Here is a 17,093-nt window from a genome sequence, read left to right as displayed (position 1 = left end):
TTTCAATTTCAGCTAGGGGATACAGCAGGACCTGTAGAGACCACGAGTTCAGAGGAAGAGTAATGGACAGTAACATTGTGCATTTTGCAATCTGACCGGACTGTGAAGAAAACCCATATTACCACAGTTGATTTCCTCACTACTTACGCGTTAAAGTCTCACTAAAGTGGCATTCAGACTCTCACACAGCACTGTGAGCATCACAAAAACAATGATTCTCCAGCACATCAGAACGAGTAAGTTAACAAAGCAAGCATGTGAAGTATTATAACTGAAATGGAGTTGCTTAATGCAAACAACTTATCATTAAAAAGTATGGGTATGATGGCTGTATCAGAGATAGGGAAAGGGGAATAAAACAACATAAAAGCATAGCCCCAAAAATGTGACAGCTGATGCATCAGGTCTTTTGTGACCGTGAGCAGATAGTGCTGGCAGTGATCGATAACTACACACAAAATTAGTTAAGTTCTAAACTATTTCGGAAACAGGTCTGGAAACACAATGGCGCTACAGAAAGCCGTCCTGCAGCACAGAGGGTCCTCACGGCACAGGGCTCGCACCGGCTGCTCCTGCCTCTGCAATCTCACAACCCAAGAGACACAACACAAACCGGCGGCAGCAGACGCAATGGTGAGGGGCAAGGCACCTAGCTCCGAGGGGCTCCGCCGTTCCGGCCCTCTCCCTGCCGGGCTCTGGCCGAAGAGCGGGGCACCGCCGTGGCCAGCAAGGCCGGGCCGGGTCGGGAGGTTACCGCGGCAACCGTTGCCCGGGGCAGCGGGCGGGCGGGCGGGGGTGGGAGTGCGGTTGCCCTGGTGACCGGGAGCCGCCAGTGCTGGGCCGCGGGGGAGGAGGGTTGCCACGGCGACCAGGGGAGGGGCGGGCTGCTGGGGTTACCTGGGCCGGGCGGGGCCGGTTCGGCGGGAGGGTCCCCGCGGGACTCTCTGCGGGGCAGGGACCTGACGGGCACCGGGAAGAAGCCGCGGAGGAACAGCGCGACCCCCAGGGCCTCCACCAGGAGGCAGGAGGAGGCGAAGACACCCGAGCGCAGCCGCATCCTCCCACCGCGGCGCCGAGCTCCGCCAGGCCCCGCTCCTCTGGCTCTCCGAGGCAGCACCTGCGGCGCCCCGCCCCTTCCCTCTCTTCCCGCCCCTGCCCATCTGCCGACCAACCAGCAGCCACAGTAACTCTCCACCGAGGTCTACTATTGGCTAGCGGCCACCCAACCTCTCCACGAGAGGTGTGACCCCCAAACCGGAAGTAGATTCCGGCTCTCTCCCCCCACGGTGAGCCGGGGGCGGGGCGGGTGGCATCGTGAGGGCATGGCGGTGCCCGCTCTGTCCGAGGGTCGGCCGAGCCCCGCGTTCCCCGGCGCTGGGGCAGCCGCTGGGGCAGGTGGCGAAAGGCCGTAGCGTTCAGGGATTGCATCAGTCTTTTAACCCTTCCTTTCCATGGGAAAGGTAACAGACTGTAGCAGGTGGATCACGGCAGATGAAAGAGGAGAAATGAGGTTTTAAAAGGCTTTATTTTTCTGAAAAAGGGAACAAAAGATGTTCTGCAAAGTGAAGCAGAGTTGATACTGGTCTCGCTATGCCCATTGATACAGGAAGATAGCCTCGAAGCTCAGAATTTCATTCCCTCAAACAAAACTGCTTCTCAGATGTTCCACCTCTTTGCTAGAAATACATGGTATGTTTTTTTTGCGGCGTACATAATGACCTAGCTTTACCTGTGGGCAGCGTGTTTTCCTTAATCTGACAAGTACAGTGCTCCCCACCAGCCACGGACTGCTGGTGCTAGTCACCATTCCGGGCTTAGCCCATTGCGGTCTGTTACAAGCTGCAACAGCTTGATGCTGGCGTGGCATCTAACCTGTTTATAGCCATCCTCCCACAGCTATGTGTATGTTGATGTGGCTCTAAAAGCACCATATAACTGGGCTCCAGAGCAGTTTTCCTGCTGGGCCATTTTCCTTGACATAAAGTAAGATATGTTGTTGTGTAAAGACAGGCCAAATGCCTTGTACTATGCTTTCAAGAGTGTTTTCCCACTTAGGCAGCTCGATTTGTGCTTTTACTGACCAGCTGTTCATACTGGGCTTTGCAACAGCTGTCGCTGGGCAAAGCTGCTTTGATGTGAAAAGCATGTGTGAGTGGGTTTGGGATAAAAGCTTCGTATGACTTCATATCCCTTCAAGTCTTTCTAAGGCCTCCAAATACAGAGAAGAAATCAAGGACCCCGTGCCCAGTGAGCTCACGCTGCTTACGTGGTGGATTGGGTAATACATCCCTGAGCACAGTGCTGTGTTAAGGCCACAAATAAGTGCTTTTTCTGATCCCTCTCAGCCACTTCCTGCTTCTACTCAGACTGCTTCTACCATCTCCATTTCCTAAGAAGATGCAAAGGCATTGTGTAAAAAACAAATTGCGTTTTTGTAGATAGAGTTTGGTTGTTTCTTGCCAGAAATGAGGCATTGAAGGCTCACGAAAGTTAGTATTTGGTAATTAATTGCAGCTGACTGTGGACAGTGCAATGAAATTCAGAGAAAATGTGCAAGGATTTAAATCACTAGGAAAGGGCGAAATGAAACTTCCATTTTTTACTGCAAACCATTTTATGTGTGCATCAAGCTCTAAAATGTCTTTATGTAACACGTCTCAAAGTTACATTATTTGTATGTCCAGAAAAGTTCTGTTTGTTACTTTATATGGGCACTTTCTACTTTCCTTTAAACCTTGAATTAGTGAGTGAGACTGCCCAAGCAGAAAATAAGAAAGAGTAACTCCATTAACAAACTGTCCTGGTTTCAGCTGAGATAGAGTTAATTTTTTTCATAGCAGCTAGTATGAGGCTGTGTTTTAGATTTGTGCTGGAAACAGTGTTGATGATACAGCGATGTTTTTGTTATATAGAGATGTTTTCGTTACTGCTGAGCAGTGCTTACACAGAGCCAAGGCCTTTTCTGCTTCTCACACCACCCCACCAGCAAGCAGGCTGGGGGTGCACAAGAAGTTGGGAGGGGACACAGCTGGGACAGCTGACCCCAACTGACCAAAGGGATATTGCATAACATATGATGTCATGCTCAGCATCTAAGGTGTTTGGAGAAGAGGAAAAATGGGGGGGAGGGAGACAGCGGCATTCAGAGTGATGGCGTTTGTCTTCCCAAGTAACCGTGGCGCATGATGGATCCCTGCTTTCCTGGAGATGGCCGAACACCTGCCTGCCCATGGGAAAGCTTTGCTTTGCTTATGCATGTGGCTTTTGCTTTACTTATTAAACTGTCTTTATCTCAGCCCATGAGTTTTCTCAGTTTTACTCTTCTGATTCTCTCCCCCATCCCACCAGGGTGAGCAAGTGCCTGCGTGGTGCTTAATTGCCGGCCAGGGCTAAAACATAACACAAATATAAAGCCCTAATGTAGGCAGTGTTTATAAATCACAAAACAGCAACTAAGAAATTTCTGCCTTCTTTCATTTTCTGGGAAAATATTCAGTACTTTTCAGGAATAAGGTAGAAATTCCCAAAACACTGCAACTTTCTCTGTAGTTCATACCTTCACATTCCCACCTAAGATCATAATTTCTATGTTCATGCAGGAGGATGATTTATGTCCACAGACATAAATACACTAGCTGGCATGTGGTTCACACTCCCCAGGACCTATCTCTGGGCATTTTCTGAGCTGCATCATAATTTTGCCCCCATCAGCATTTGGCAAGTTCTTGCAGCTATGTGCTTTCAAGTTCATTATTATTTCACTTCACTGCAGGCATCAAATATCTAGGAAAAAAATGTGAGTGCTGCACAAGACTTTAGATCTGACTGAGTAATTATCTATGAGTCTACAAGTATATTATAGCATAATATACTCGCAATTGCTGCTGTGCATTTCTGTGGACATATTACAAGTGCATAACAGATTTGTGCCCTGTGAGAGTTGGTCATTTCATGAGAATTTGGAGGGAATGATTGTGTGGTCCCCAGTTTTTAAGCACACAACCAGTGCTGTGTGCACCCATTTATGCCAAGGGGCGCTGACTAAGGTTAAACCTTTATGTCAGAGTGTCAGGAGAGGTTGTGCAGCAACGTGCAATTCGTGCCCCTCAAAAGGTTGTCGTTTCATCAGAGCCAGCGAGCGTTTTAGAGCACAGTGCAACTCTTCCACCTGGGAGATGAATCTGCATCTTTCTCTGCCAGAGCAGCATGTTGCTACTGCCGCTGTTGTGAAGAGCCACTCAAGCAAACTTACATCTCCCTGTCTTGTGGAAGAAAAGGAAATTTAAGGCGCTGTTCCCAGCTCTCACCGGAGGCATTGCCCCAAATCTGCTGAGAAGCTGGCAGACAGAAACCAAGCCTTGTCTTCACCAGACCTCCCACTGGTTCCATTAAACCAGCAGGAATGCATTTTGGTGAAGTTCTTTGCAACCAACACTTAAAGCAGCCAGGTGATGTTGTTGATCTCTCTGGCATCCATCAAGACTTTTCTTTACCAGGGCAACAGTTAAAAAGCAGGTAAGACAAAAAAGTTGGTGTGTCGCATGAGGCAGGAGCACACCACCTTCCAACAGTCTCTGTGTCCTCTGCCAGCACTTAATGAAATGTTGCACCTGTTAGTCAGTACCTAGCATGTCTGCTTCCCCAGCTCCTTTTCACCTGATTCTTTCACTTACGTTTCACACTTTGACTGGAAAAAGGCCCAATCTTCCTCTCTCCTCTAGTTTCAAATACAGCCAATATGCAGCCACTTTCCTCAGTTTCATCTTCTTTTTTCCCCTTCTTTTACTTAACCTTATTTTGACTGGTTCCCTTGTAGTCTTGCTCTCAGGTCTCTCTACCTGCTGTTAACAACTTCTGGGGATCTTCAGCTTACCACCTTTCTGTTTGAACTGCCTCAGGTATTCTCCCTCTCTGGTTCTAATTCAGCAAGATTTTCCATGTGAGTGTCTGTCTGTGTTTATGAGAAACTTGCATATTTCATCCAAACTTGACAAGGTCAGGTATGTGAACATCTCATGCTGGTGGCTTAAACAAGCATCCTTTTTCTGTAATCAGAGTAATACTTCTTAAACCTGCCCCTAATACATTCAGTACTGCACTGGGGAACACACAAGAGGGGCAGGAATGAGGGCAGTGGCAAAATTGACTGGTGTAAATAAAAGCCACTCTTTTTACATATAAAGGTTGTGTAGCATATCAGGTAAGTGAAGCTGTAATAAAAAAAACAAAACCAAAAACTTTCCAAGGTGATCTGACACTTTGAAAACACTACTATGTAGTTAGAAATTGAGAAGGACATGTAGTAATTTTTTCTCTCCTATCACTTCTCCATTCTTCAGTACCTGGCAATTTGAATGTATGTCAGGTCTCCGCTGGTTTTAAGCCATGGTAAAACATCAGAAAAGGTTATCAAAGACTGTCTACTGAAGTGTGAATCTCCCTCCTCCATTCTGGTGCACCACAAAGCCTCTGGAGACTTGTAGTTGCTGAGGCAAAAGACAATGCAGAAGCACTGTTGTTGTAAACCCTGCTTCTCAAATCCAAGACCGAATAGGAATTTCTGCACATACAGGAGAATTAAATAGCAAAAATATATTAAAAAATAATTGAATAGCTTTATCCATATGAAATAATTGATTGTCTGTCTTTACACACACGCGCACACATGCGCATGCGCACACACACACACACAGAGGTTTAGGTACTTTGGAGACCATGCTTGCAGAGCTTATGGGATTTGCGATTGATGCAGCCAGGGATCACAGAAGAAGATAACCCTTGATAACCCCTGAGGTGATGAGCTGTAGGAACTCAAAGTCTGTTTTGTTTCTGTAGACTGCAGACTTGCTCCTTGCTGCAGTATGAAATTACTTGCTTTCAAAGGGGAAGCAAAGCTGCAGAGCAAGAACTAATTGAAGAAGAGGCTGCTTGTTAGTTTCCCCCAGAGCCCTGCACTCAAAGCTCATACTGCTTAGTAGCAATATGTCTGTCCCCTTTTCTGTACACAGGGTTTGTACAGAGATGTAAACAGTCATTCCTGCTTAAGAAAGCCCTGGCTTTAGAACTGCATTTGTGCTCCCATTCCAGCAAGTTGTCTGAGAGCTGCAAATATTGGCTGGGATCGCTGAGCCTGATCCCCATGTGTGCTGCTCTAAGAACAGACCTGAGGATGCTCTGACCCAATGTTAGTTTTTCATCCCGTCTAAATGGGCTGGATAAAACACGAATGAAAAAGAATAAGTCTTCAAGGAAAAATTACAAAACAACTTAAGTAAATGGACTGATTCTGGTGCTATAAATGTCTGAAACCCCACAAACATCTGCACACTCTACCAGCTAGACTAATGCCAGCCATCTAGCCTTCAGGGCAGGCACTGAGAGAAGGAGCCAAATCAAGGCAGAGCTGAAGCAGCAGCTTTGCTTTACACACAAAAATGGAATAAAATCCCTCCTCCCTCTAATTTTGCCCCTTTATCTTACTGTCTCCTCCTTTAATCCCATTTCCTTTCCTACTCTACTTCCTAAGGAAAAAGCTTGCGCAGCCATGCTTTGTTTGACAGTCTCTCTCTCTCCTGCTCTTTCTGACAGCCTTAGCTCGTTTCTACAGAGACAGTGAACAAGGATTCCGGTGATAATAGGTTCTTGCAGGTTTAATGAAAACCTGGAAATAGCAAACAGATTCTATCAGTGCCCCCACCAAGAAAGCCCTTTGTGGTGTAAGCTGACCCCTAAAGCAGGTGCCAAAGAATCCACAGAGCAGTGGGAGAAAAGGGGCATGATATGAATGTCCCAACCAGAACATGTGCAACAACCACATTTGCATCTTGGTCACTGGGGTGACCCCACAGCTGCCAGGAACAGGACTGCCCCTTTTCCTGCTTAGCTACTCCCTCTCCATGACATTAGTATGTTTGTGCCCACCATGCAAGCGATGACTTCAGCCCCTTCCAGCCCTCCTTGTTTACCTTGATCTGCCTAGTGCTATAAGGCTTTCTTTAGTCACACGGTCTTTGTCCTACTGAGAGTTTCTCATGGTGCAGAAATCCTCTTTTCCTGAGTCCCTATGAACAGCGGTGATAAACAGTTACAATACTGAAGTAGGAAATGTAGTTACATTCTTCCATGTCATATAAATTTACTGAAATAACCTTCCTAAGCAAGAAATCCTAACCAAGGTTGGTGGGGTTTTTTATCTTTATAGCCTTCTTGCCCAACATCTCTCCTTTCTCTGAGCCCAATTCTTCATTTTAAAATTAACTCACTTAAAGATTCACCTGCAGGTGCCAGATGCTCAGTAACAGTGTCTTTAATTTACTTTAAGCCTAGATATTTATTAATAGCTGAACACCACATACTTTATGTTAAAAAACACCAATGTGTAATGTAAGCACTTCTTGTTTTAGAAAACAGCTTCTTCTCTGACACTTCTTACCATGAATACTTGTTTCCAGGAGAGAGGTCTTTATGTGTTGCTTTTCACTGCTGGCAAATGCCATGCTGTACCAAGATAGCATCATAAATCTGTTTATCTTAATGCTCAGGTGCTATTCAACTGTTTAGCTTAGGAAAGAAGAAAATGAGAAAGGCTAGCAAGCATTAAGAGTGCAGGCTGTTTGCCCATTTGCTAACTGAAGTGTGCACTTTGTCAAATCTGATGCTGAATAGCCAAGCCATCACCAAGGGAAAAGCTAAACCTATACAAGGGTCATTAATAAGATGTATCAGTGGCTGCAGAGAGGTCAGGAAACGCTGCTTGTTACTGTGCAGGCACAGGGAAGAAGAATGTGTCAGGTGCAAATTATTAAAAGCAAAAGTGTTTTTGAGGGGGAAAGAAACAGTAACTTAGCTGTCTTTAGTCACCTAAGGTAATGAATCAGCATCGTCAAACTGTGGCATCAGTAAATTCTCAAAGAGGTTTTCAGGTGCTTATATTTTCAGGATAAATCTCTTCCAATACCCTGTAGCTAGAACTTCTTGCTTTGATAGCTTCATCACCAATTAACAGCCTGCCAGGCAGATGTTCCCCCTTCCTCCCCTGTGGGGAAGGGCTGGCTGCTTCTGCGTGGGCCAGAGTCATTCTGCGTCGTACCTGGGCCCGCTCTCCTCCATGCCCCGAATCCACTAGAGCTCCAAGACCGTTGCTGGGGGGGTTTTCCCAGATTGCTTTAGCAAGGGCTGAGTGCTGCGTTTTCTGTGGGGTGAAGCTGAGAGTCAGTTGTTGCATGCGCTGGGAAGGACCATAGGGTAGCAGAGGGAACTCAGCCTGCCTGGATGGTTGCAGGGAGCCAAGCCTGGTGCAGTGTCACACGATGGAAGCTGGTCCCTGAAACAGACTCTGCGTCACAGCATTTGAGTTACCTGCTTCACTTCCAGAGGGAACATGGTAACAAATCAAAATACGTGTAAGTGTCTGGGACCAAGACCCAGAAGGTGGGTGTTTTGTCAGTGTGGACATACCTGAGCATGTTACCTGGGCAAGGAAACTCCCTGGGTTTTGTCCCTGTGTCTGCACCTGCTCACTGCAGCCGGGCCAGGAAAATGGTGACTTGCCAAGCAGAAGAACAAAACTGTCTAGGCTTTCTACAGTTTCATTTCTTGAGTTGGCTGGACCTCTTGCTTCCCCTGCCATTGAGGCATTTATGAAGTCTCTTAGATTCTTAAGGTCTAATAAGACAGAAGTTTGCTTTACTGCTTCCAGCCTTTCATAGGTCCTCCCCACTTTACTCAGCCACCTGTCTCCTCAAGTCATGCAGCGTTGCTGCTTCTCTACCGTGTTTCTTTGTACTTGACAAGGGGATTAAAACATTAAAATGGACTGACACTGACATATAGAGACGCTATGAGCCCATAAGTCCTATTTCTAGAGAAAATTGGGCAAGGAGTCCTTACATCCAATTACAGGCTGTTAAGCTTATCTGCACTAGTAAACTGAAAAAATTTCCTTGTCTGAGCTTTCTTTTAATTTCTGAAACAGCTTCTGGCACATCCATCAAGTGAAATGAGACTAAAGCAAGATCTCTCCCTTATTTTAGCTATTCTCAGTGCCTATTTTCTCAAAGTGTAGATGGAGAATGAGGCTTAGATTACAGCAACACTGGAATTGGCTGAGCTTTTGGAAGATTTTCAAAGGCCACCAGAGTTCCTGATAGCAGGGGAAAAAAAAGTTAGGAATATTTTCTGTCCATTTCGATGACTTTTGAAAGCTTTCAATGAGCACAAGAATTACTGTAACTAAGAATCAAGAACCATCAAGAAAATGAGATTTCTCTATAGCCCTTAGTAAGAATGGTTTTCCACTTCTTGGATGCCTCTAGTGTTAAGACAGGCAGCTGAGTATTTTCTTTTACTGAAACAGAAGTCTTCCATTACTGACTCCATTTTAAACTGCAGCAGACTGAAGTGTGAGTTTAATTATCAGCATACCCAGAACACCAAAACCAGAGTATAATAGCTGCAACAGGAGGTCAGGATATTTTTCTTTGTTTTTCTCTCTGTTTTGTGTGCATTTTTACTTGTAACAGTGATTAAACTCAATCCCCAAAAGTTGTCTGACACAACTCTACAAGGAAGACCTGATTATGACAAATCACATCTCTTTTTTTTTTTCAAGCAAAATGGCACAGCAAAGTAGATGAAGAGGGCACCCCTCAGCCACTGAAACCACCCCTTTCCCATCATCTTGTATGCTGTCTTCCATAAACCTGTCAAACTTCATCTTGCTGTTATTCAAGCTTCTTAGGCTGTTCCAAAAAAATGACTTGCAGTTGCTAGAAAGCTGCTAATTTCCACCCTCAATGTATTGGAGATCCCTTGTTCATGTGCCAGCACTGTGTGTTATCCAGCTTAGCTCCTCTGAATCCCAGCTGGTTTTCCATCCTGATGTCTTTGTGGAGGACACTGTCATTGCACCTTGGCCCCCTTCGGCTGTGCTGCACCTGCCAAGATTATTATTTGTCACACCGGGCCTCGTTCCAATGTTGCACGTGGCTCACGCTGCACACAGTGTTTCAAAGCAGGCTTCAATACGTCACTTGTGACTCTGAGGGTCTCTTTCCTCTCTGCTGGCAATGGCCGTGACATAGCGGAAGAGCTTCTCCGCAGTTGTGCCCCACCCATAGTCTGATCATCTTGTAACTGGCATGCCCTCACGTGTTTCGTTTCTCCTACATCACCTTTGATGTATTTCCAGGTGGTAACAAAGATTCTGGCTGCTGGTTCTCAAAAGCGTAATCTTACCACGTTAGGTTACTGAAACTCATGCTGTATCATCACTCTCATCTCCTTAACTATTCCAGTTCCAATTCTTGTGCCAAAAATCATTAGTAAAAATGTAAACAAGTTATGACCCATAGGACATCACAGATCAGTCCTGTGTCTGAATGGGCTATTGCAGTCAGCACCTACTGCCTCTGTCCTTCCTTCTCTAAATCCCCTATTCCTCTGCATCCCAAACCGAGTAACAGTAAGTCTGAGTTTCTCACTTTGTTGTTTTGACATGACTTTACTGAACATACAGTTTCTTTCTTTCTGAACCTCACCATTTCCCTTACTAGATGAGGAACATAATCCTCTCCACCTGAGAACAGGTTTCACTGCTGCTATGCTTCTCTCCCTGAACATTTCTGTCCATCATGTTACCCTGTTTTCATCTGGTCCTGTATCCCCTTCCTGAGTACTGAATGCAACAACAAAAATTATTCTTTGGTTTTTCCACAAACTAGAGCAGTAGCAATCTTGGTAGTTATTAACAGTTTAGAGGTCTCCTATTAGCTTGCGACACTATCTGGAGAAAAAGGTATCATCAAAGTTGTCTTGATTTTCTTTAAGTAGTTGTAATATGAGTTAACAATGGAAGCAGCCACTAAAGACATCAAAAAAAGGAAAAGAAACACAAACATCCTTGACAGTAGAAGTATGGAAATTTAAAGCTGCAAAGAAAGATACTAGGTTTTGAGTGTGATGCTTCAGGATATACCATCTATACACATACAGTATTGTCTTGCTATCAGCTTCTTGCTGCCTGCAATACTTGAAGAATATTCAAAGGTGAGAGAGGAGAAGATATGTCATGGGAAGAAGGGGTTTGGGGAGAGCAGAGCATTGTGAAACACTGACAGTCAAAAAGAACGAAGCCATTTCTATGGACAAGGCTACAAAAACACAAAGAAATAATCAATCCCATCACCAAGCCATGGTTCCTAGGAAGCAGCCTTTCCTACTATATGGAAGAATATAGCATTTCTTCAAAGACTCTACACTGCCTATGAACTTAAAAAAAAAAAAAAAAAAAAAAAGCAAACAGGAAAAAACCACATAAAATAGCCAAACAGTGCCATCTGGGGACTGCTGCTGTAAGAATAGGATGAAAAAAAGGCAGTAAAGTTAACCAAGGACCTGTTTTTTCCACTCAGAATGAGCAACGCTTTATTCTGGGGGAGGTTTCGATTATTTGGGTGGGGCAGGTCTCAGGGTTGGGTACTGGCCAGCACACACGGCTGCATTAACAGCCTCCCCGAAAAAGGCTGCTCCAGGAAAGGAACAGCAGCACACCTCTAACGCAGGGGCAGTGGTAAAATAGCAGCTCTGTTACATTTTCTCAATACAAAAAATTTTTTCATTTTAAGTTTGTAGAGAACAGGAGACTGCATGGAAAACAAGGAAAGGACAATATGATATAGTACCAAGGGAGAAATGCTTTCAGACCTTCCTGTTTTATTATGCTACCAAACAGGAGTTTATTTTACAACGCCTCCAGAGCACAGTGTTCCCACATTTAAACCAAATATTTTCAAATGAGTCCCTGAGATTTTGCTTAAGGACTGCAGTGAAATGGCAGCAGCTGACAGGTACCTTTTCTGATGAGAGCAAGATTCTGCTAGAAATCCCGCACTATTTTATCACTGCTGGGAGTTGCTGCAATGAAGGTGGTCCACTTCTTGGATAAGGCACAGGTGTCTACAGGTTTCTCATGTTATATAGAGATGGGACACAGTGAGCACCACCATGTAGCTCTTTATACAAGCAGTGGGAATAAGCTTGTTTTCCAGGCTGGCACAGCTGATACAACTGGGAGCAGAGATCTCTTGGAAGGACAGTTGCATTGTTTCAGAACTGGCATGGGGCAAAGGAGGGTGCAGGAACAAAGCACCTGGTAGTGCCTTCAGTCCGTCACAGATCCAGTCTGGGCTTTTGCAGGAATGCAAGCTTGATGATTGCCTGGACAATGCAAGGAAGGTTTGCAGGCTTTTCAGCAGAACATAGAAACCCCAGAGATGGACCAGATCTGCTAGGCTGAGTGTTGTGCAAACACAACACAAAGTGGCTGCTTTTATCCCAAAGTTGTACATGGAAAAAGAAGTAGGAAAGTAACAAAAAGTGTGGTGGGTTGACCCTGGCTGAGGGCCAGGTGCCCACCAGAGCCGCTCTATCACTCCCCTCCTTCTCTAGTCAGGGGAGAAAAAGTACAACGAAAAGCTTGTGGGTCAAGATAAGGACAGGGAAAGATCACTCACTAATTATCGTCATGAGCAAAACAGACTGAACTGAGAGAGGGAATTCATCTAATTTATTACTAGGCAAAACAGAGTAGAGGAATGAGAAATAAAATCAAATCTTAAAACACCTCCCCCCACCCCTCCCATCTTCCCGGGCTCAACTTCACTCCCGGCTTCAACCTCCACCCCCCCAGCAGCACAGGGGGATGGGGAATGGGGGTTACGGTCAGTTCATCACATGTTGTTTCTGCCACTTCTTCATCCTCAGGGGGAGGACTCCTCTCATTGTTCCCCTACTCCAGCGTGGGGTCCCTCTTACGAGAGACAGTCCTTCACGAACTTCTCCAACGTGAGTCTCTCCCATGGGCTACAGTCCTTCACGAACTGCTCCAGCGTGGGTCTCTCCCACGGGGTGCAGACCTTCAGGAGCAAACTGCTCCAGCGTGGGTCCCCCACGGGGTCACAAGTCCTGTCAGCAAACCTGCTCTGGCATGGGCTCCTCTCTCCACGGGTCTACCCATCCAGCCAGGGACTTGCTCCAGCGTGGGCTTCCCACAGGCCACAGCCTCCTTCAGGTGTCTCCACCTGCTCCGGTGTGGGGTCCTCCACGGGCTGCAGGTGGAATCTCTACACCACCTCATCCTCCCTCCATGGGCTGCAGGGGGACAGCCTGCTTCACCATGGTCTTCTCCATGGGCTGCTGGGGGATCTCTGCTCTGGTGCCTGGAGCACCTCCTGCCCCTCCTTCTGCACTGACCTTGGTGCCTGCAGAGTTTCTGACATCTTCTCACTCCTCTCTCCAGCTGCAAAAGCACTCTCTAACTGTTTTTCTCTTTCTTAAATATGTTATCACAGAGGCGCTGATTGGCTTGGCCTTGGCCAGTGGCAGGTCCGTCTTGGAGCCGGCTGGCATTGGCTCTGTCAGACACAGGGGAAGCTTCTAGAAGCTTCTCACAGAAGCCACCCCTGTAGCACCCCCGCTACCAAAACCTTGCCACGCAAACCCAACACACAAAGGCAGTAAGTTTTTGCATTTCTTTCAGAGGTCCTAGATTTCTTTGAAGGATTATGAGCTTGACTCAATGGTCTTAAAGGTCTCTTCCAATCTAAATGATTCTATTATGTTAAGACTTTCAGCCTAAGATGGATCAAAGAGAAAAGAGGAACCAGAGAACACAGTCTTCAGCAAGAAGCTGTAGAAGTAACACAGATTTTTTGTTGTTGTTGTTTACTCTCTAGTAGTTCAAACTGACTACAAGATAGAGAGCCAGGCTAGTTCTTGTAAAACCAAAGTAACAAGACTAGGCTGCATCAGAAGTCTGTGCAATGTTTGGCTACCCATCTGTGGTATCTTAATATCTTCAAGCTTTCAAAATGTTCAGTACAAGTATTCCCTTCTGCTATATTTATAGAATTTATATCACATGCTATTTAGTCTGTTTAATATTTATATTGCATTCATTTCAATTCATCTGCTGCGATACACAGTTCATTTTCAGCACATTACTTCTAATTTCAGTTCCCTTGCAAAGTCCGCCTTCTCTTGAGCTAACCCCTGGAACTCATCTCTCATCTAGAGACCAGGGGCTGGGAAATCTGCTTAAACAACAGCATGTGCTCTGCGTTCTCATCAACCTGCCTGACATTTAGGGTCACCACAGATGTGATGTTATTCCTGCTGAGTCTGGAGGGAGAACAGTAGGCACCAGCCTCCTTCCCTGTAATCTACACAAGGAAAGCAGAACAAGTCACCCAACCATTACTGCTGGAGTGAACCCCATTTCTCCACCTTCCCACTCAGTCTGAACAAACAAAATAAGCGACGTTTTGGCCATCTTTCTGTTGTGTCCACACTGGCCATGGTGCAGCCCTGAAGATATCATGATCCTAACTGAGCCTTTTTGTTAGAACAGGCACTAGACAACCTTCTCTTGAGGAAACTCATTGTCAGTGAAACAGAAATAAAGGCATAGTAAATTAACTCCCTCCAACTCGCAGCATTTTTCAGGTAGGGCTGGCGGTTCCTGGCAGACATGTGTCCTCGCAGCACAGTAATTCCCTTCAGCTGCAGTCAGAGCCTCCCTACATCCCTGGGGAAAGTTTCTCTGCACATCCTCTCTAAGGCACAGCTCTGGGTCTATTCATGGGTGCTCTCAAGCCCACGCGTGAGCTCTCTTGCACAGTCTGTCACTCTCCCTTCTCACACCCAGCTCCCTGGACAGCTTGACTCTCCCTGCAGTGTGTTTGGCTGTTGCAACATATGTGCTGCAACCTCTGTTTTCACAAAACAGTGTTCTTTAAAGGGTATGTTACCACAGACAAGATAAGATAGATGCTTTATGCCAAATGGCAAAAGATGTCTTTTACTGGTAGAGCTCCGCTTGCTGGAGTTCCAAAGTCCATGCAATGCAGGTATAGCAGGAGAACTAGAATAACAAAGTTTTAGGTGGGGCCCAATATAGAGTGTCAAAAAAATCACCATCTGTTTCATTCAGTTCTTCAGATGCAAAAGAAGTACATATTCAGTTCCTTTAGGAATTCAATCATTGACTTTTATGAATGCCTTTTCTGAAGGGATTATCATATCATTAAACCAGCATAACTCCCAAATCCAGTTACTGTTAGAACTGACGCTAGCTGTGGAGAGGGAGGAAGACAGGATGCTGCTGTTAGAGCAGGATCTGTTTGGAGGGGTGAGGGGTGGTTCCTCAGAGGCCAGACTGGCACAGGTTTCTCTGACTTTTCGTGAGGCATTTGACTTATTTCTGCATGATGCCTTAAACAAGTGGCATCCTTACTAAGGTTGTTTGCAAAATGCAGGAAGCAGCAGCAACTGGAATCAGGACGTTTTTCTCCTTGGCAGAACCCTCAGAAACATGTTTCCAAGGGAGGCATTGGCGTGCTTTCTCCTGGGCGCTGGAAGACCCCATGGTGGTAGGACACCGAATGGCACATACACTGCTGCCAAAGGGGTTTGGCTCAGGGAGCTCCCTCAGCTCCAGGGCAGGGAGTGCAGAGCCCCTCACCTGCATGGGGCTTCCTCCAGCCCCCACAAAGCCCTTCAAAAGGGCACATGCAGACGCCCCCCAACTCATGATTCATAGCAGCTGTACAGGCACCCCATGACAACACACCCATGGGTTCCTCTCCCAGTGCCACTGCTCGGGAGAGGGTGAGGTGGGCACCACTTGAGGACACTGCTTGTGCTAATTGCTCAGCAGCCTTTATCATCCATTTAAAGCCAATTTCCTCCCCAGGGCCTTCAGAGGTAAGAGAGCTCAGTTCATGCCTGGGTTTCAGGTGGTACAAGAACATCCCTTTTAACTGTGTAGGCATGGACAGCCCTCACCAAAGATGATGCGAGGTTGTCAGTGGCTGCCTTAGCCCGGGACCCAACCTTGTGGTTCACTGGTGGGACTTCGTGCCAGGCCAGGGCTCTGCCAGTGGAGGTCCCAGGTTCCTGTGCAGGGTCGAGGGCTTGCACGTGGTGGTGGAAGTGGTTTTGATGCCTAAATATACAAGGGGCTGAGAGTCTTCAGAAACTTGTCTTCCCCAGATAGCCCATGGGTCAGCACCAGTCAGCTGAAGGAAAATGTGGGAGGAAAGGTGGGGAGAAGGCAGCGTTGTTGGGAGCCCATTGCTAAGATGACTGCACATTCAAGCCAGTAGCTCTGTGCACTAGTGACTAGATTGCGGGATTACAGCTGAAAGCCAAGCAGACACCTCTGAGCCACACACCACATGGTAATGTGGAGTCTGGCACAGGCTGTATCAGCACCAGCAAGTTTTTCCAGTTTGCAGCTGAGTCTGCCTGCCTGATTCACCAGTACCTTGGGAGCAGCAAGGACAGGACAGGTGCTTTGCTTCAGCAAACAGCCACAGCTGTAGCTTTCTGCTGAGCGCGGTGGCAGACCAAGGTGCAGCCACTTGCGGAGACGAGGACCTGTGCCATTTTCATTTTGAGAGCATCCCACATGTTGACAGTAAGTGTCCTCCCAGGACTGAACTGAAGCCATTATTGGGAGCAACTACAGTGATAAGGCTGACATTTCCTTTCAAAAGCCAAGAGCTAGTCATCATTTATTTACAGGTGGCTTCTGTTCGCTTAATGCTGTATTGCTGGTAACCAAATGACATTTATTAAAGAGACTTGGCCATTGTGATTTAAAAAAAAAAAAAAAAAAATTTCTTTTGCCTTTACCTGTCACCTGTCCCATGTGAGAAGGCATGTACTGGACAGGCTGGGATGGCAAAAACGATCAGCTATTTTCAGAGAAAGATTTGACCATCTACATTTCATGAAAAACTAAAATTATTTTGGAAATTAAGGACTGCTAAAGAATTTTCTGCTTCCAAAAAAATAAAACCTGCGTTTATGCCCAGTGAGGCAACCAGATTCCTTTACCAACAGTGGTGGGATGTATTTCCATTGGAAGAAAGTGGAGTGTACAGATACTGGCAGATACATCCCTGCCCATTTCTAGGCTATCTGGAAGCAGAGCACAGTGTTTCCAGCACAGAAAAAGATGCTTCCCAGGGTTTCTGTGAACAACTCCCAGTTCAAGCTGCAGTCCTGCTGACTTGACAGCAGAGGGGTGT

The 17,093-nt window shown here is 46.2% G+C and overlaps 1 protein-coding gene across 2 annotated transcripts in view; it reads right to left on the bottom strand.

The window, feature by feature from the left end:
• PIGG (phosphatidylinositol glycan anchor biosynthesis class G (EMM blood group)) overlaps positions 1–1,127 on the bottom strand; it is a 101,352-nt gene extending 100,225 nt beyond the window's left edge. Inside the window, exon 1 of one of the 2 annotated variants that reach the window (XM_075739878.1) lies at positions 898–1,127. In XM_075739878.1, the coding sequence (XP_075595993.1) occupies positions 898–1,057 (160 nt within the window). In that variant the 5' untranslated portion in view covers positions 1,058–1,127. The remainder of the gene's footprint in view (positions 1–897) is intronic. The other variant, XM_075739879.1, reaches the window with a different exon arrangement.
• Positions 1,128–17,093: the final 15,966 nt, after the last annotated feature.

The sequence above is a fragment of the Balearica regulorum genome, chromosome Z (genome assembly GCF_011004875.1).
Source record: "Balearica regulorum gibbericeps isolate bBalReg1 chromosome Z, bBalReg1.pri, whole genome shotgun sequence".
Lineage (NCBI taxonomy): Eukaryota > Metazoa > Chordata > Aves > Gruiformes > Gruidae > Balearica > Balearica regulorum.
Note: the sequence above shows the minus strand (reverse complement) of the source record. Positions and strands in the feature narration are given on the sequence as shown.